This window comes from Nanorana parkeri, unplaced genomic scaffold (assembly GCF_000935625.1).
Source record: "Nanorana parkeri isolate BGI_ZX_2015 unplaced genomic scaffold, ASM93562v1 scaffold646, whole genome shotgun sequence".
In the NCBI taxonomy this organism is placed as follows: domain Eukaryota; kingdom Metazoa; phylum Chordata; class Amphibia; order Anura; family Dicroglossidae; genus Nanorana; species Nanorana parkeri.
The window spans coordinates 299,594-320,113 of record NW_017306914.1 but is presented as its reverse complement, the minus strand read 5'-3'; the positions used below and the strand labels follow the sequence as shown (position 1 = coordinate 320,113).

At 45.5% G+C, this 20,520-nt stretch overlaps 1 protein-coding gene across 1 annotated transcript in view; it reads left to right on the top strand.

The window, feature by feature from the left end:
• Positions 1-20,514, top strand: part of GOLGA7 (golgin A7) — a 21,534-nt gene extending 1,020 nt beyond the window's left edge. The window contains exons 2-6 of the mRNA XM_018563265.1: positions 6,058-6,175; positions 16,147-16,299; positions 18,264-18,365; positions 19,590-19,639; positions 20,250-20,514. Coding sequence (XP_018418767.1) covers positions 6,068-6,175; positions 16,147-16,299; positions 18,264-18,365; positions 19,590-19,634 — 408 coding nt within the window. The 5' untranslated portion in view covers positions 6,058-6,067 and the 3' untranslated portion in view covers positions 19,635-19,639; positions 20,250-20,514. The remainder of the gene's footprint in view (positions 1-6,057; positions 6,176-16,146; positions 16,300-18,263; positions 18,366-19,589; positions 19,640-20,249) is intronic.
• Positions 20,515-20,520: the final 6 nt, after the last annotated feature.

The following is a 20,520-nucleotide window of genomic DNA, read 5'->3' as shown; positions in this document are numbered from 1 at the left end:
AATGTATATATTACAATGGTATCTGGAAGTGGGGGGGGATATATTGGGCAGCAAGTGAATATTTTGTCCCTGACGTTGATGAGTTGGAAGCAGAGGGAATGGACAAGTGTAAGGATTTGAGCAACTTTGACAAGGACAAAATTGTAATGTCTAGACGACCTGGTCGGAGCAACTCCAATACTGCAGCTCTGAAGACACAGAGCATCCCAGGTTGTTGTGTATGGGGTTGTGTAGCCGGACTGTCTCCGCCCACACTTCGCTCTGCCGCACTGTGATAGGCGGCCGAGCGGTGTGGGAGGAGAGACACCGGCCGCTCATAGCACTCTTGTCCCGCATCGCTCGGCTGGCTGTCACTTTCTCTCCTCTGCGCTGGGACAAACAGCAGCGCCCAGCGGGGAGGAAAGAAATCACGGATGCGCCGATGTATCGGCAGGAAAATGGCACATTCGGCATTTAGCCAAAAGGGCAATTTTCGGCCGATATATCGGTGCATCTCTAGTGCTCATGCTATCCCATGTCCACCGCCAAAAGCACCTAGAATGGGCATATGAGCCTCAGAACTGGAAGAACTGGACCACGGAGCAATGGAAGAAGGTGGCCTGGTCGGATGAATCACGTTTTCTTTTACATCGTGTGTGTGTCACTTACCTGGGGTAGAGATGGCACCAAGATGCCCTATGGGAAGAAGGCAAGCCAACGGAGGCAGTGTGATGCTTTGTGAAACCTTGGGTCCTGCCATTCTTGTGGATGTTACTTTGACATGCACCACCTACAGAAACATTGTTCCTGACCAAGTACAGCCCTTCATCGAAACAGTATTTCCTGAGGGCAGTGGCCTCTTTCAGGAGGATAGCGCGCCCTGCCACACTGCAAAAATGGTTGAAGAATGCTTTGAGGAACACAAGAACGAGTTTGAGGTGTTGACCTGTCCTCCAAATGCTCCAGTTCCCAATCTAATCCAGCATCTGTAGGATGTGCTGGAAAAACAATTCATGGAGGCCGCACCTCACATCTTACAGGACTTGAAGGATCTGCTACTGACGGCTTGGTGCCAGATGCCACAGCATTCCTTCAGAGGTCTAGTGGAGTCCATGACTGGACGGGTCAGGAAAAGCGGGACCTACTCAATATTAGGCGGGTGATCCTAATGATGTGGCTGATTGGTGTATACTTTAAGATAGTCTGTAATAATAACTCACATTATATGTGTACTGAAAATGCACTCAAATTTTCTTTGAAATGACACTGCGATGATCTTTGGGGAGGGCGTCCAGCCAAAACGTTGTTTTTCACTTTGGGAAAGAGAAGGGAAGAATTAGAACCCTGTTGAGTTTTTACAGCTGTCCGGCACTCCTTTCATTTACAGTCACAACAGGTTCACTGAACAGGAAGTGAGAGAAAATCTGTAAAAGCAAGACAGAAATAGAAAGTTTTTAGTAGAAGAGAGGAAGGCTACAACTCCGGTAATTGTTTATTATGGTTCTGTCCCTATTCAAGTTCTTGTAGAATGTTGTCACTGGAACAATAGTCGGGGGTTAGGCCCCATTCACACTGGCAAATGGGGCTGATTGGGGGAGTCTCAAGAATTGAGACTCGTGAAAATATGTGGATGGGGAGTAGCATAGAAAGCAATGACAGCGGTCGCAGCCGTTTGCATGTAATCGGACACGTGACGTTACGATTACTTGTGGACGACCGTTCCTGGAAGCAAGTTGTGTCCTAGAAGGATTGTCCCCAAGTAATCTCCGTATGTCCGATTTATATGCGAGCGGGTGCCGCCAGATGTTATTTCCTTGTTCGCTTCAGTCTTATGGAGCAATAAATGCAGCTCTGGTGCAAGTGAGAATGAAGCCTTATCTAATGGAGTCCAAGATAGCAGTAATAACCTGACAGGGGTTCTAATCCTTCCCCATTCTAGCCAAAACTAAATCTGTACACAAACAGCGATTTATAAATAGTATTTTATTTGATCTGATTAAAAGTAGCTTTAAAGGAGACTTTTCCCCATAGTTCTCCTAAGGGTAACGGGAGGACACAAAGTAGCGTCCTCCCGTCACCCTAGACTCAGTATACCGCGAGCTACTGCTCGCGGTATACTGAGACGCCGCAGCTGAAGTGGATCCCGACAATTACATCTGGATCCGCCCAGCTGTGTGAGTGACAGCTGGCTCTGCCTATCTAGAGGCAGAGCCAGCTGTACCCTCCCCCATCAGCGCTGGCGGGGAGGGAGGAATCCAGCCCCTCCCCTGTCACGGCAGAGAGCCGTGACAGGATCGAGAGGTGAGCGAACGCCGGTATGTGTTCGCTCACCTCCCAATTTCCTGAGCCGACCTGTGACAGTCTCATTGTCACAGGTCGGCTAGAACTATGAGGTGAGTGAAAAGCACTCACCTCATAGTTCTCCTTTAAGGAGATCCCGTCTTCTTGCTCCTTCAGGGAAAAGTGACTGGTTTTGTGTAAAGCCAAACCCCAAGCCACCTCCTGCTCTCCTCTCCAAGCCACCTCCTGCTCTCCTCTCCAAGCCACCTCCTCCTGCTCCTTCAGGTGCTGTTGCTGAAATATACTTCTTGGTTTTCAGTATGGGGAGCAATGCTCTGGCCATGGTCTGGTGATGTCACACCAGAGAAGGGGGAATGACTCTGAGCTTCGATTCCTGGTATTTAATGATGGCCACAATGGAGGAATATGGGGGCACTATGGAAATTTGAATAGAAGGTTGACCTGTTGGCCCTTTATACAGACCCTGTCACTTTATCCTGAATTGGAATGGTGACAGGTTCTCTTTAAATATATTTCCTACTGCTGTGTGGGTAATAATTGCCCATTGCAGTTTTTCCACCAGCCTGACAGATGGTTTTATTATTGGTCATACATATGTAGCATGCAGGGGCTGCACAGATACCAGAAGGCCAGCAACACTTGGCTTCCAACTATCTGAAGGCAGAAGGCCAGTGACCTTCCTATGATGACAGTGGAGGAATGTATTGCTGTCATCCTCCATTACAATCACCTGAGACAAATACATGTTCTCTTTAACCCTTTCGCTGCCAAGGACGTATGGCATACGGACCTACAAAAGTGCTTCCAGCTGGCCAGCTCAGTATGCCATACGGACCTGGCATTTACAGTTCTACTATAAGCTGATGGTCGCTTTAGCGACCATCAGCTTATAGTAGAACTGTTCAGCAGACTGTCCCCTTTAAATTAATAGCTGTCATCAGCGGCTCACAAGCCGCTGATGACTGCTATTATCAAAAATACCGGGGAGGGATGAGATGGTTTAACACCGCGGATGTCAACTGGTTAAAAAATGTGTAAAAAAAAAATAATAAAAAAAAAAGCACAACCCCTCCCTCCCCCCACATAACACACACATATTGTGGTGCACACCATGCGCTGCAGTGCGTTGTTAGAAGTGTAAACTTGCACTTTCACAATATAACCCTTTGAAGCTGCTGGAGCTATCTTGAGGCCACTTCATTTCCTCTCTGATTGACCTCCATCGTTTAATGATCACTTCATCATTACTGTGGTCGGCCCCCCTCTAGCAGCTATTAGCTGTCTCTGCCATCAATAATTTTGTTCCTGAACTTTAACTTTAAAAGAAGACATCCCTGGAATCCCTTTAGACGTGCCTGCTCAAGCATTTAATCAGCAGAATGCATAGCCAATGTCTGCAGCACACCGTGGCCAACATGAAGAAGCGGGCACACCTAAAGGGATCCCGGGGATGTGTTTTTCATATAACGCTCAGAATACTGTGACCTTTAGCCCTCATTCACACGAGTAACAGCCGGCCCATACAGAACTGTGCAAGGCCGTATCGGGCCGTTACCCAGAAGGACAGGTGCTGCGTGTGATTTGTACGCAGCAGCCTGTTCTTCTCTATGGGAGTACGCGGCCGTATGCTTGTCCGTACTCCTACGCTGACAGGATGGATCCTGTCTGCGTCCGAGCAGGGACACCCACACGGACGTGCAGTTCGGGTGAGCATCCGGCCGCGTACTCCCATAGAGAAGAACAGGCTGCTGCGTACAAATCGCACACAGCACCTGCCCTTACCGGGAGCGCCCCGATACGGCACGCAGCACGGTTCTTTTTTCTTCATAGTTGCGCTGTCCCACTTTGGTGAGAGTGTCATACAGTTGTGTGAGAAAGAAAGTACACCCTCTTTGAATTCTATGGTTTTACATATCGGAACATAGTAAAAAAAATCATCTGGTCCTTAGCAGGTATTAGAATTAGGTAGATACAATAACACATGACATATTACACCATGTCAGTATTTATTTTACAAACATAAAGCCAAAATGGAGAAGACGTGTGAAAAACTAAGTACACCTTATGATTCAATCGCTTATAGAATCACCTTCAGCAGCAATAACTTGAACTAATGGTTTTCTGTATGACTTTCTCAGTCTCTCACATGGTTGTGGAGGGATTTTGGCCCACTGCTTCACTCACTTCACACAAGTTGCTTCACTCTATTGAGGTTTGCAGGCATTTGTTTATACACAGGTCTGTTAAGGTCTTGCCACAGCAGTTCATTCTTGTTGAGGTCTGGACTCTGGCTGGGGCATTGCAACACCTTGATTTGTTTCTTTTTCAGCCATTCTGTTGTAAATTTGCTGGTGGGATTGGGATATTTGTCCTGTTGCATGACCCAATGTCACACAGATGGCCTCACATTTGAATCCAGAATACTTTGGTATACAGAGTTCATCATGGTTGACTCAATGACTGCAAGGTGTCCAGATCCTGCGACCGCAAAACAAGCCAAATCACATCACCCCTCCACCATCGTGCTTGACAGTTGGTATTAGGGATGCACCAATACCGTTTTTTCGGTATCGAGTACCGATTGTTTTTTTTTTTCCGGTACTCAACGATATCGAGTACCGGTGCCGTGTGCCCCGATTATCAGGAAGTCGGGCCTCCTGAGAATACTGTGACTTCTTAGCAATTCAGGAAGCCTCCTGGCTTCCTGAATTGCTAAGAAGCCGGCTTCACTTGTTGCTAGGCAGTGTGGCTCCCTGACCAATCAGTGAGGCGTGTCATGAAGAGCTGCCCGGCTTCCTAGCCAATCAGGAATCCGGGAGGGGGGTCATAACCCACCACCCGGCTTCCTGATTGCAAAGAAAGTCAGCTCCATGCTCCCTCGGCACTGCTGGTCAGAGGGAGATCTCCCTCTGACCGGAAGTTCCAGTATCGAAGGTAAGTATCGGAGCATTAGGGCGAGTGCGATTACTCGCCCAAATACTTGGTTTCGTGGAATGACAGCTGAGGAGCCGGAAGTGATATAAACAGTGTTGCTTCCGGCTCCATGCAGCGGGGAGGAGATCAGTGAATGGCTGTTCTCCGGGCTCTCTCCCCTCTACCTGCCGACACTTGTGATGCAGGTCCTGGGCCAGCAGGAGGGGCAGAGGAGACCAGTAAGCAAGGCGGGGGTGTCAGGCGGGCTTGGAGGGGGGTCACACTTCACCGGGTCCTGGAAGCGATCTGGCGGCAGTTCAGCCAACCGTGGGCTTTACACAGCTGAACATATAGCTGGCAAGAGTCTGGTTAGAGGGGCTCGCTGACATCGACTTACAGCATATGTCGTTGGCAGCGAAAGGGTTAAATGCTTTAACAAAGCTTTTGAAGTAATGGCCGCTTCTGCATTTTTTTTATATAACAGGTTGGCTATAACACATGGATTTCCACCAGTAGTCTTTTATCTATTTTCCATATTTATATAGTGCTTATCTATTGGGGCTCTTGTGTACGGGTGCCGGGCCCTGTACAACGTAAATGCTGAAGTATTCCTACCAGCACAGAGACCCCGTTGCAGCGTATAGCCTCAGATTCAAGTCAGTGGCTCACAATTACATTCCCATCGAGCAAATCATTTTGCACATTGTGTTCAGCTACATGTTTCATTTCTTGGGTGATCCAAAACCAGCAGCTCCATTGGCTCCCGTACGTATTCTGAGATAGCCGAGTAATGAAATGCTTTGTCTTTCTTTACATTGACTTGTACTCTTCACTGCTCATGGTATGTTTGTAAATTGTTTCCAGATTTGTGGCAATGAGACCGCAAGCGGCTGTGGACGGTAAAGTGTTTATCCAGAGAGACTACACCAATGGCACTTTGTGTCAGTTCCAGACGAAGTTTCCCTCTGAACTGGAGACCCGGGTATGTGTATGGGCAAACTGTCTTCTTGTGCTTGCCGATGAGGAATATTGAAGCAGAACTCCACCGATTTGCTTTCCAGTTTTGAATGAAGTGAAGAATTTTTGTTTTATATTCCCAAAGGATCTTCATTTCTATTGTGGAAGTTTTGGAATGCCATAACCCATAGCACCCACCCACCCCCTTGTATCCTGCCTAGCAGCCTTAAGACCCAGGGCATTTATTAAAGGGTATGTCCACTTTCCTAGGTGAATCTATAAAAATAGAATTACCCGCTCCACTCTGGCCCCCTCCCCTGTTATATTTGCCTTTCGGAGAATGCTCCTTCCCTTCCTCTAATACAGATGTACTATCCATACCCCATGCTGGCATCTAGCGCAGCCCTGTGCTATGGATTTTGAATTTAATTTGCAAATGGCAAAGACTCATTGGTTACCTGACCGTGGAGGGAAAGGAAAGTATTGGGGAGAGAGGAGGTGCTTCCATTTTCCCAGATTCAGTGGACTTACCCTTTAAAGTCATATTGTGCTTCTAAAGTAGCAAGTTACCCCACCACCTCCTGGTACCTGTTTATTGACCCATCAATGTGAAGGACAGCCTTGATGACCAATGGTGAGCGGGATGTGGCAGGCCAGTACATATAAATACAAGCAAGAGCCTGAAAATGCAGAATAGATTTTCCAGTCAATATCCTCGATTAACTCTGCATTATTAGTGACAATTAGATCTAAGATGGCATTTTTTCTGGTAGGAGTCTCCACCATCTGGTCCATGAAGTTGTCGCGCAACATGTTTAGAAATCGCCCCGCCTTTGCCGAACCCGAAGTTCCATTGGCCCAATTTATGTCTGGGTAATTGAAGTCACCCATCACGACTACATTGCCCTCTCTCCCAGCTATTCCTATCTGTGAGTGAAGATTGACTTCTCCCTCTTCCCCTATATTTGGAGGTTTATATGTACAAGCACCTTTAGGTGCTGCATTTTTTTAATGTTAGCTGTTTAGTTGGCTTCAGGAAACAGTTTTACTTAAAACGTTACTAGGCTTTGCACACATTTGTAAGCATTAAGATATACCTGGCACTTCTTTGTTCTCAGTTATAACTGTGGCTTAGAGGCACCAAGGGCCTTGGGTGAGAACCCTTAAATCAAACAGTCAATGGCATCGTATTCTATTAGCTGAGGATGGGAGTGCATGGTATGAGTTGGTTGTCTGTAACAGAAACCTGTACAGAGGAAATGATGTTTCTGCTCTTGCCGAACACCTAAAATATTATTTGCCTGGCTCTTATGCTAATCCATTGACTATACTACTGTTCTAGTCCCTGTCCCTCAACAAGTTTGGAGGTAAGGAGGTCTGACTTTACTGTCTGCATATTGGATACAAGTCAGTGGTTCATGCCACTGAAACCACATGCACAGAATGACTGCCAGGGAGCGAGCATTTTCCAGAAGTCAGCATTGGCATCCCACATATTCCTTTTCTTACCGGTACCTGTCATGCATTTTCCTTTTTGTGTTTCTTCTCTGTGTCAGAGAGCCTGTTGCTGGAGGCACAGACTGATGACATACACCAATCAGCCGTAACATTATGACCACTGAGAGGCAAAGTGAAGAACATTGATGATCTGGTTACAGTGGCACCTGGAAGTGGGGGGATATATTAGGCAGCAAGTGAACATGATGTTTTGGGCGCAGAAAACAAATGGACAAGTGTAAGGATTTGAGCCACTGTGACAAGGGCCAAATTGTAATGTCTAGACCAGTGGTTTTGTCGCGACCCACGAGTTGAGAACCACTGGTCTAGACGACTGGGTCAGAGCAACTCCAAAACTGCAGCTCTTGTGGGATGTTCGCGGTCTACAGTGGTTCAAGGAAGGAAGACCAGTGAACCGGTGATGGGGTCATGGGTGTCAAAGGCTCATTCATGCACGTGTGGAGCAAAGGCTGGCCCGTGTAGTCCGATCCAATAGAAGAGCTACTGTATCTGAAATTGCTGAAAAAGGTAATGCTGGTACCGATAAAAAGGTGTCTAGTGGACTCCATGACTCGACAGGTCAAAGCTGTTTTGGCAGCAAAAGGGGGACCTAATTAGTACTAGGTGGTGGTAATAATGTTATGGCTGATCGGTAAGCTGAACATGGTCTTGGCTGTATTTGCTTGCATATTGTATTAATCTGATCCCCACTGTTATGGTCAGTGGAGTTGTCTTTCAATATTTTACCACTGGCCATATGCTTCCTGTGGTCACAGAACTACCTTTTCCATGTGCACCATTTGCTGCTCATGAGCTAACCAGCCCTCCACTTTTTTGTTTCTTGTTTGGTATGCACCCATAAGAGCTATATACTGCTCTAAGCAGCTCCAGTCTTTCTATTGGCCAATGTACCTTAAGGATGCACTGGGGTGACCTCCTGGTAACCATTGCTAGCTTAAATCAGTAATGTTTGTGCATGTCCTAATATTAGACAATAGATACCTTTTTTATTTGACTTGCAGCACTCCTTACAGAAAGTCCCTTGTAGTGGGGAGTGCTCGCAGTGACTGCGGATGGCGCCGCAAAATGTAGAAATGTCACCAGCACACCAGAATCCTTTTTAGGATAGCAGAATGTTCATTTATTTAAACCCTTCGTGACTGACGACGTACAGTGTACGTCGCCAGCATCGGGGCTGTTTAAACAGACTCCTGGCGACTTTTGCCGCCGGGAGTCTGTTTAAACTTGTAGAGCCGACTGTCGGCTTTACAACAGAAGCGATTCTGGCGACTTACCTGTCGCCAGATTGCTTCTGTGTCCCGAAGCAGGGGATAATGTGGAATATAACATGGGTGCAAAAAATGAAAAAAAGGCCTCAGTCATGAAGGGGTTAAAGTTCCTTGAAGTCTTATAAACAAGTGTTTTCGGGGCCATACAGGGTCCCTTCACCATGCTTTCAATGCTAAGCCTGATGAGGGGACCCTGTGCGGCCCCGAAAACACTTGTTTACATGACTTCAAGGAACTTCAAATAAATGAATATTCTGCTATCCTAAAATGATTCTGGTGTGCTGGTGACATTTCTAAATTTTTGTCCTAATATTAGCACGCCAATAGATTAGAATAGGACCACATGGGCAAAGGCTGCTTGATTTTGGTGTGTAGCTTGCCCAGAGTTAGGCAATTGAGACCCCAGCTTTCATTATGATTTTTAGAAAAAGGTTCCAAATAAGTTCGGTGTAGCCGTCTAGGACAGGGGTTGTCAACTTATGTGTAGAAGGCCTCAACTGTGGCACCAATGGACCACACATAATATTCAGCATATGACAAAATTCTGTGAGATACTTCAGATGTACTAGTAAAGAAGCATAAAGACTACGACATGCAACAGGCATAACTAGAAACCTCAGGGCCCCGGTGCAATGATTTTGATACTTTTTTTTTTTTTTTTAAACCGGTTTTGAAAGGTTTAAAAAAAAAAGTTTTTGCATATATCTACTGCTTGGTAGCCGTACATATATGCAACAACACCAACACCTGAGGGTTTAATAACACTTTAAAACATTTTATTAATTTTTGGTTGGAAAACAAATGACACTGCAAGACAATGACACTACTCTGCACATATACAACAATCAGTACCTACCTGGACCTGCTGCAGCTCTCCTCCAGAATGTCCTCCCTCACAGCTCCTGATCTCGGTGCCTCCAGGCTGCCAATCCCTAATCTTCGCTGACCACGCTGCCAGGACGTCCTACAGCGGGTATCCCGCCAGGTGCCTTCTGGGAACTAGAGTTCCCTGATAGGTCACACCCCCAGCTACATCGTCTATTCTTCGCTGCCAAAAATACAGCGGGCCGCATGATGAGTAGCAGCGTGAGCAGCTGCAGGCGGCGTGCCATCCTCTTCTCTCTGGGCACCCCGCCCCCAAACTGGCAGAGCACCAGGTCCCGGTCGCAAGTGCGACCCTGGTAGTTCCGCCAATGGACTGGAGACATGCTACATGGGACTGCTAGATCACTGTCATTATAGGCTCTTTACAAATGAGTGCTTCCACTACTGACCGTTGGGGTCTGCAAGGAGCCATTTAGCAAGCACCAAGAAGCCGCTCGGCAAGCACCAAAGAGCCGCAGGTTGGGAACCAGGGATCTAGAAGATCTGAGTGCTAGCATATTGTCTGTTGTGTTGAGCTGCCATTTTACATATGCACATTTTTTTAAATCTAAATTCATTGTGCAGCATGGATTTTTTTTTTTCTATTAATAGTCAGAGATAGACCGACACAAATCAGTGAGCTAAAAAATCTGTAATCTAGACCGGAGGCTTGCAAGGGATGGCTTCCACCTGTTTCACAGACGGCTTACCCTGAATATTTTTATGACTGCTGCTGGATTGAGAAGACCTTGAAGAAAAGCTTCTTTATGTTTTGTTAGGATGGTTGGCAACTCGCTCTTTGAAAACAAGCTTTCCTCAAGGTTTATAGAGATTTATGAAGATTTGGATGAAATGTGTCTATTCCGGAGTAAAACGTTCCTGGCAGCTCTATGGGCATTCAACTCGGGTATTTAACGTGAGAGGGTGATATTGACAGGAATGTAGTTTCCTAGATCTCTGCCCATATTTTGATGGTGTAAAATATCTTTTGACAAGAAAACTCTGATTTGCAGCCGGGCCGTAGCCGTTTTGTTCAGAAGGGGATTTGCAAAGTTTATTTTTTCCCCTCTTGTGTTGCAGGACTGCATATTTGACTTGGGAGCTTTTACAATGCCGGTCTGTGCTTTATCTTCATTGTATCTCATGGAATGATTACGCTGACAAGCAGCTCTTCACAGACCTGTATTCCCTCTGCTGCCGAGGGTTGTAAAGTAATCATTTTCATCTGAACAGGGGTCCAGTTCTGCGAGATCTGGATTCAATGGACAAAGGCTATTTAGTGGTCTTAGCTTGCCCCCAGTTCTCATTGACTGTTTTTTTGTTGTTCCACACAAATTGGATGGCTCAAGCAGATCGCTCATAAAAACGTTGGGTGGCGAGATGTCCGCCCTTCCTTGTTTTAATTAGTAGCTGCCTCCAGTCTTTTTATTTTTCTCCCTGACTCTGGATAAAAACAGATCCTCATTATGTCTGTGAAGGTTCTCGTTGATCCAGGTCAATGGTATAGCTAGTAATTTGCCACATTGTAACTGGACTTATTTTGTTATGTTGAGGACGTTTCCGAATGTCTACAAACCGCTTCTTCAGTTCCAATGCACTAGTTTCAGGTTATGCACCCCCAAAATGTTTGCCAACATGCTTGTGAAGGTTCTCATTTGTCCCCATCATGTTATAGCTAGTAGTAGGTAGTCACATTTCAAATGGACTTAATCTGTTATGATGAAGAGGTTTCAGGTTATGCACCCCAAAATGTTTGCCAACATGTCTATGAAGGTTCTCTTTTGTCCGGTCATGGTAGTAGTTAGTCACATTTCAAATGGACTTGTTCTGTAATGGTAAAGACGTTTCATAGCTTCTCCAAGCCACTTCAGTTCTCTAAGCCACTTCAGTTCCAGTGCCCTTGTTTCAGGTTGTGCGCCCCCAAAATGTTTACCAACATGTTCGTGAAGGTTCTTATTTGTCCCTATCATGTTCTAGCTAGTAGTAGTTAGTCATATTTCAAATGGACTTGTTCTGTTTATGTTGAAGTTTCAAGCCACTTCTTCATTTCCAGTGCAACAGTTTCAGGTTCTGCACCCCAAAATGTTTGCCAACATGTCTTTGAAGGTTCTCGTTTGTCTGGTTATGGTATAGCTGGTTGTAGTTAGTCACACTTCAAATGGCCTTGTTCTGTGATGTTAAAGACGTTTCATAGCTTCTCCAAGCCACTTCTTCAGTTCCAATGCACTAGCTTCAGGTTTTGCATTTCAAAATGTTTGCCAACATGCCTGTGAAGTAGAAGTTAGTCACAGGTACTAGCTAGTAGTAGTTAGTCACATTTCAAATGGACTTGTTCTGTTATGTTGAAGTTTCAAAGCTTTCTCCATGCCACTTATTCAGTTCCAGTTCACCAGTTTCAGGTTATGCACCCCAAAATGTTTGCCAACATGTCTATGAAGGTTCTCGTTTGTCCGGTCGTGTTATAGCTTTGTGAAGCCGTTGAAGCCGTTTCATAGCTTCTCCAAGCCACTACTTCTTCAGTTCTCCATGCTACTGAAGAGAACCGTCACCAACATTACAGAGCAAGTCCTGTTGAGTGTGACTTGCCACTACTAGCTAGATGCTCGTATTGTAGAGTGAAAGGGTTGTGCCCTTTTCTATGGAGAAAACAAAAGGATCTTCCCATCAGTCACAGTGGTTTTTCAAGATGTTGGTCAAATTCTGTGACCAAGCCTGAGGTTGCAAGGCATGAAATCTCTCAAAACTGATCTTCTGGTTATTGCAAATATCACAATCGATGTGCCAATCTTCTGAAGCAATGAAAATGGTAGTCTGTGTGATCACCCATATAAGTGCTAGACATGTGCGATTCGTTTTGGACAAATTAGTTTTTTGTCGGATGATTCAGAGATTCGGATGTATCCGAATAACAGAAATGGTGAATGAAAACGAATCCAAAATTTCCGAAATCTAACTTTCGGGCTAAATTTGTTAACGGCAGTCTGTACGATTTTTCGTTGCAGCAAAGTGACGTTTAAAAAAATCTTTTTTTGTTTTTTATATTATTGTCACTGCTGCAACTAAACGAACATTCGTACAGACTACGGCTAACTAATTTTGTCCGAATGCCGAAACGAATTGACTTTCGGACCCGAGTCCCAAAAAAAGAAATAACGCAAAATTCAAAACTAAACAAATGTTTTGCTGGCGCACATGTCTAATAAGTGCTTGTTAGTCCTCGTTCACACCTCCTGTGTTTGTAGCTCGTATTAGTCGGTACAGAAAAGCACAGCACAAGCCTGTGAGTATGCGCCTCTTTTTGGGGAGATCAGCGCAATGTGATCCTTTTTTCCTATTCCTAATCGCGCTGATCTGCCCCCCAAAAAAACCCATGTACTTTTTTCCAGCGACTGGCTTTTTTTTCTCAGCACGACGCTATGCTGAGGCGTGAACGGTGACTATAGAAATCATGTGCAACCCTAAATATGATTTCTTGTGCAGAGCTTTTCCGTGCTGACAAATACGAGCTACAAACGCCCTGGTGTGAACAAGGACTAACTGCCTTCAGCCTCTGTCACGATGCACATAGTACGGTTTGCTACAGCTTGTCTGCCGGGTGAGCTGCCATGGCGGTCTGGTCTCAGTGATTGCCTTCAACCCTTGGCTGAGCATGTTTGGAGGCCTCCACTGTCTCATAGGATGGCATTACTCTTTTTTGCAATCGTCATTCTCTAAAGAGAAATGCCCTCCACTTCATAATCTGGCTCACATTCTAATAAGGAACTTATTGTTAGGCTTTGCATTACAGTATTTAGATGAGCGCTCACTTCAGAGATCTCCTGCACTACAGAACGTAGACCTCCTTCTATATTGTCCTCTATATGATAATTACCCAAAACTGGAGTTTAGCTTATTTGGGGTAATTGGAAGTAAGGTGGTGTGTCCTTTTCTTTTCAGTGTCCTTGCAAATTCTGCTACCGCCGTGATTTTAGGTTGCTGAAAATGAAGTAGAAAGCAGTAGTCCACTGTAATTTGAGGTCTCTAGAGAGCAGTATGTTGCTCTTTAATAGCAGCCCTGATTCCGGAAGAGGGAAGGAGGCAATCCATCATGTATCAGTTCTCCCACCATTTATGCTCTGTTCTCCACATTCCTTGTTCTTTGCTGCCCCGGGGCTTCTCTATATCACATGCATAAAACTAATATTTGTCTGTACGAAATACAGGTCTGATTTGATTTTGTTGGCTCGGCTTTAAGCTGCAAATGAATTGGCCGAGACCCCATCTTGTGCAGGTCAGTTCTCTCCAGTCCAGACCTCTCTCTGCTGTATGTCCTACCACACAGAGAGCTGTGTCCTGTGTCTGCCTGGGAGTGTTTATCTATGGCGCTATAGAGATGAGCACATTGATTAGACACTATCTCCATAGATAGGAGGTGCAGCATGGGGGGGAAGAATCTTATGTTGGAGCCCTAAAGTGTAATGACCTCCAAAATTTGATGTGAAAGGATGTATAGCCGGAAATCTACTTATAAAAACACATGTATGTATCTATTAAACAGAGACTGTTCTACTATAAACTGACTACTTAAAATGTATTTTAGTAAAAACTTTTAATCAGTTGACCTAACCTTTTTGTTATAATAGTAAAGGTTTAATAATCAACAGGGTTTTAAAAATAGCCACTCGAAATATACGATCATTTATAAAGCGCCAACATATTCTGCAGCGCTGTACAGTCCTTTAGACAAGACAAGAAACACTGACAAGGATCATTGACATACCGAAACAGTAGGTGAGGAGGACCCTGCCCAAATGAGGTTACAATTTAAGAGGAACGGGGATCAGACACAGTGGTGGTGAAGGGGAGACTACACATGTATACCAAATAAAATGGGAGGGGATGTGGGAGTACTGTGAAACGGGAGCAGAAGGGAAGGTTGTATAGGGTGAGAAATCAAGGGGGGAGCTGATATGCATCTCTAAAGAGGGATTTTTTTAAAAGTCTTGTAGGGATGGAGAGAGCCGGATGTGGCGTGGGTGAGAATTCCATAAGGTGGTGGCAGCCCTGTTGATGTCCCGTAGACGAGAGTTGGGTGAGTGGGCAGGATAGTCTCGGGTCATTAGTGGGACGAAGGGGCGATTTTTTGGAGTATATCTTCTAATTAGGGATGAAATGTAAGCCGGTGCGCGGTTATGCAGAGCTTTGTAGGGAAGGCTGAGAAGTTTGAAGTGTATCCTAAAAGAAACACATTTTTAATATGAAAACATAGTTCCCAAATTATAAAAAGGGGGCTCGAGCTTCTGTCACATAACCAAAACTCGAAAGCAACTGGACTCCAAATAGCTCCACATCGGATCTCACATGGAATAAAACCATAAGCGTCCATGGCGACATTCATGATCACAACTGTTGCATATGTTATTGCATGTCAGTACTGACAGGATGTCCAACCATCAATATATCCATGATCACACTAATCCAGCGCGTTATTAATCTCGCGTGCCCCACTCAATATGGCCGCCGCTTGAGTGGGGCAACTCAGAATAATAACGTGCTGGATTAGTGTGATCCTAGTTAATTTTATTACTTCATTGCTGTGCTGTTTGTGTATAGGCCAATGCCTTGGCTGGCGCTTGTGCAGAAACTTTCTTGGGCAAACTCACCGGCCCAAGTGGCTCCGTCGGCTAATGAAGGGGGGAGGAGTCCGGTGACGTCACGGACAGCCGCCCGGCTTCCTGATTGGTCATGAAGCTGGTCAGAAAGCCAGCTCTATGCTTCCTCGTCACCTGGCGACAAGGGAGCATGGAGCCTGCTTCCCGGCTAATCTGGAAGCCGGCGGCGAGTCATTACACACTTCCCAGTTAATCAGAAAGCTGACTCGTCACCCGGCTTCCTTCATAGGACTTCCGGTATAGACGAGTACCAAGAAAAAGAAAATCTGTACTCGTACGCAATATAAAAAAAAAACCATATCATTGCATCCTTAATAATTTTATACATTCATAGAAGATAGGTGTTCAAAGACATGGTCCCATTTTAGGCAAGTAAATCTGATATACTGCATGTTGATATTTTGTATTCTCTTTTGTGGCCAGCAGGTGGAGCTGTTGGCTCCTTTTCATGTTTAACAGACTCTCCTTTTCTTTTTGAGTAGTTGTTTTACAGACCCGAGGGAGTCATCTGTGCAGTCACACAGCCCTTATTCAAAATGAATGGCACAGCAACACATGTAGTGTGGATTGCTCCATCACCAGCATTACCACAACACACTAGTGTTAATGAGCCCTCAAACTTGCCATGATTTTGCATGTTCTGAAAGTAGCTTCTTAACCAGTCTCTCTCTCTCTCTCTCTGTTCCCTCCTACAGATTGACAGACAGCAGTTTGAGGAGACTGTGAGGACACTGAACAACTTGTATTCTGAGGCAGAGAAGCTAGGGGGACAGTCGTATCTGGAAGGCTGCCTTGCCTGTCTCACTGCCTACACTATATTCCTCTGCATGGAGACACACTACGAGAAGGTGGGTGCTTCGGCCATGTATTATTGCACCCCGCTGCAAGGTCTGTAGACCTGGCTGCATGTCTATTCTACTGAAGGGAAAGGTTTGCAGGCCTTCATATTAGTTCTTTTAAGCCCTTGCCGAGTAGTTTATTTTCCTCCTGAAGAATTAAAGCTGAGTGCGGATATAAAATGTGCCGTTTTTATTTGCAGTCGGCTGTGTTTAGTTGAGGTTTCTTGGAGAATGAATTGAGAGCTTTCAGCAGCTTGCAGATGAAATAGTTTGCCACGTACAGACAGATCCTGGATTTATTTATTCAGTCAGGGCTGGCCAGACTCTGCTGAACCCTCTCCCTTCCACCGAGCATCAGGAAGCAGCCTTCCCACGTAGACCGGCTCCTAGGCCCAACACCAAAGTGGTTAATAGGCGGCAGCCAGTGTCCTCAAACTCCCCCCACCCCCCTCACTTTCAACCTGACAGTAAATATTGGGTTGTTGGACAGCTCTTCTTAAGTGGCTCAAGGAAAGTGGTGGATTTGGATGAATTCACCTCTGTCGGAGATATATAGCACAACTGTGCAAAAGCTTTCTTTAGATATTGGGTTTATGTACTTATCCATCATTCTGTTCCTGTACATTAACCCGTATGCTTCCGGAGATGTGGGTCACTCTCTAAGACAATGCTGTATAATGAGCAAACAAAATGCACATTGGGCTGGGAACATCTACATTTGTTTGTGATTGGCATTGTCTCGGACATATCTCATCAGGGACCCCCAAATGACGTCTTTCATCATTGTCATGTAACCTAAGGGAAGTTCACATCTATGAATTCGGATTCCATTGGAATAAATGGAAACACACATTAACTCATGCAAGAACATGTGTTGACATGCAACACAGTGCACTGCAATGCCAGTGCCCATCAACGTGAATTTCTATTGTAATGGAAAACACATGTGCCTAAAACTTGCCTTGTTGGGGACACTAGAAGCCCTGAATTTAGGAAACACTAATCCATAGCAACCAATCAGATTATTCCTTCCAGTTTCCCATACAGCACTGGGAAGGCAGCACTTAGAGATTATCCTGATGACTAGGGATGCACCGATACCGTTTTTTCTGTATCGAGTACCGATACTTTGCTTTCGGTACTCACCGATAGAGAGTACCGGTGCTTCCGCTGGCATGGAGCAGGCAATCGGGAAGCTGCGTGGTGGGTAATGACATGCCACCCGGCTTTCCGATTACCCAGGAAGCAGACTCCGTGTTGTTTGCCCGACTTGATTGTGATTGGCTGGGAAACCGGCTTCCCAGCCAGTCAGCATCGAGTAGGCTTTCCAGCCAATCAGGGAGGCGGGTCATTACTTGCTGGCCAGCTTCCTGATCCAACGGGAAGCTGGCTCCATGTTCACCTACGGCACTGCCGATCAGAGGAAATCTTCCTCTGACCGGAAGTTCCAGTATCGGGGGAAGGTATCGGAGCATTTGGGGAATACGAGTACTCACCCAAATACTCGGTATGGGCACAGATACCGGTATTGGTGCATCCCTACTGATGACCTTTGTCACTAATGAGGTCTAAATGAAATGTTTTTAATTTCCTATTCTATTCCCATTTGGAAACCAGATTACAGCTCCGTGCTGTGCATTTCTGCAGCCGCTATGCCTTGGTATTGCTTACTTGATTTACTTACCGTACTAGCGCTAATGGAACATGAGAAATATACAGGCCACTGTTGTCTGTTTTACTGAAAATACAAGTTGCCTGGGTGTCATCCCTGTTCAATGGCTTCTTTACTTGGAGTCACTGGCCTAGAACAAGCATGCAGAATTCAGACTTGGGAAAGTTCACTTAAAAATGAGTTTCTATAAATGTTGGGTTTTTATTGGAATGTAATTTATTTTTCTTTATCTGCTCTGTGTCCCCTTCTGTTCGGTCTTCCCCTTCTTCTGTTGTGTCTTCTCCTTCTCCTATCTGCTCAGGTTCTGAAGAAGATTGCAAAGTATATTCAGGAACAGAATGAGAAGATTTATGCTCCACAAGGTCTCCTCCTCACTGACCCAATAGAGAGAGGGCTCCGGGTGGTATCCTTTTCCCATCTCGCTGTATGTGTATATAATATCTGCTCTAAGAAGGTTTAAAGTGACACTAAACTCTGGAGTTAAATCTAAAAAATACATCCAAGTACCTTATCTATCAACAACAATGTATCTTATTTGTGTATCACTCGGCTGTAGATCCTCAAATCATCTCTGAATTGGTGCGGACACTGTCCTTCCTTCTGGAGGGGGGGCTACTTTTGTTCCCCATGGTCCCTGTGTGTGCTGTAAAGTAGTCACCGCTCCAAGCTCACTCCCGTGATGGACTACAATCTCACGTTTAGTTTACTAATCTGTATTGAGATGGTAGTCCATCACAGGAGTGAGCTTGGAGCGGTGACTACTTTACAACACACACAGAGACCATGGGGAACAAAAGTAGCCCTCCTCCAGAAGGAAGGACAGTGTCAGCACCAATTCAGAGATGATTTGAGGATCTACAGCCGAGTGATACACAAATAAGATACATTTTTGTTAATAGTTCAGGTTCTTAAATGCAACAGAATGGAGTCAGCTTCCCGGGCAATCAAGAAGCTGGGCGGTGGGTAATGACCAGCGCCTGGCTCCCTGTTTGCCCACAAAGCCGGCTCAATGCTCCCGGAAGTACCGGTATCAGCGAGTGCCGAAATATAAATATTCGTACTCGATACCGAAAAACTGGTATGGCTGTGACTGTGGGCTCTAGGTAAATATACACCCTAGGGCAGTGGTGGCGAACCTTGGCACTCCAGCTGTGGCAAAATCCCAACATGCATCTGCCTCTGGGAGTTATGTCTGTGGCTGTCAGAGCCTTGCAATGCCTCATGGGACTTGTAGTTCCCAAACAGCTGGAGTGCCAAGGTTCGCCACCACTGCCCTAGGGTATGTACTTTAGGTCAGGGGGTTAGGAAATAAGGATAGGTGCAGTTATTGTTTAATGAGCTGAACATACCAACTTCCAGCTGGAGATCACATGTGAAAGCAGGGAGACCGAAAAACTCACTTTTGCTCAAACCCAGAAACTACCCACTGTGATGGAGGAGATAAAGAACTTTAGGACAATGTGACCCCGGAACAACTGTTTTATATACATTATTACAGTGTGACTATACAGAGATGTAGCAATTTTAATATTAGTGTATTGGTAACAACCAAGTCCTGACCGATTAGGAGGAAATGTTGTGTCTGTTCTGTCTGTACGTAGTTCCTGTTCCTTGACATACCGTACAGATTGAAATCACAATCTACGAGGACAGAAGTCTGACTGGCAGATAGGACAGGTATGTGATGTTTACCTATTAGCTGTAAGAATTTATATAACTGAATAATTGGGGGCACAATTTATCAGAATATTGCCCATGTGATGTCCACAACATTTCTGGCATAATACAAGGAAAACAACAATTAAGTGTCTCGCTAATTACAGTAGAGGTGTGGCAGAAGCAGCCAATCCCCTCTGTTAACCTAACCATACACTATGGCAGGGGTAGGCAAACTCTGGCCCTCCAGCTGTGGTGCGAGTAGAAATCCCATGAGGCATTGCAAGACTCTTGGCAGCCACAGGCATGACTCTCAGTGGCAGATGTGTGATGAGATTTGTAGATTCACCCCAGCTGGAGAGCTGGAATTTGCCTACCCCTATACAATGGGGTTCTTCACACATCACTAGCGCCCCTAGATGGGACTGATGAGTTTAGGAATTTCCTGTACTCATCAGCGCCATCCAGGGGTGCTAGTTCTCTCTTCACAGTAGAGTTCTGCATCTATGTACAGTATACCTGTTCAGGGCAAGTGTGTACTCTCCCCTGACCCGTAGTTTTGGGTGTAGGTCTCAGTGTAAATCATTAGAATAATTAACTGTGCACTGCCTCTCTTTTTCCCTCCACACAGGTGACCAATCCTTTGCATTGTAAATACTTTCTGCTGCACAGACCGTCCTCCCTGGCATTCCTTCAATCGTCATTCCCATGTCTGCAGCACATCCTTCATGACTTTTTTTCCTTATTTTACCCGATGGACCCAGTGCCCCCTCCCGTGCCAATCCGTGGCCATGCCAGCCTGCTGTCTTTATGGCTGAACAAGCAGAGAAGAGGGATGAAGATGGCTTAGCGGAACAGATATCGCTCTCGGGGGAGAATCTTGGGCTTGGGATTGTGCCAAT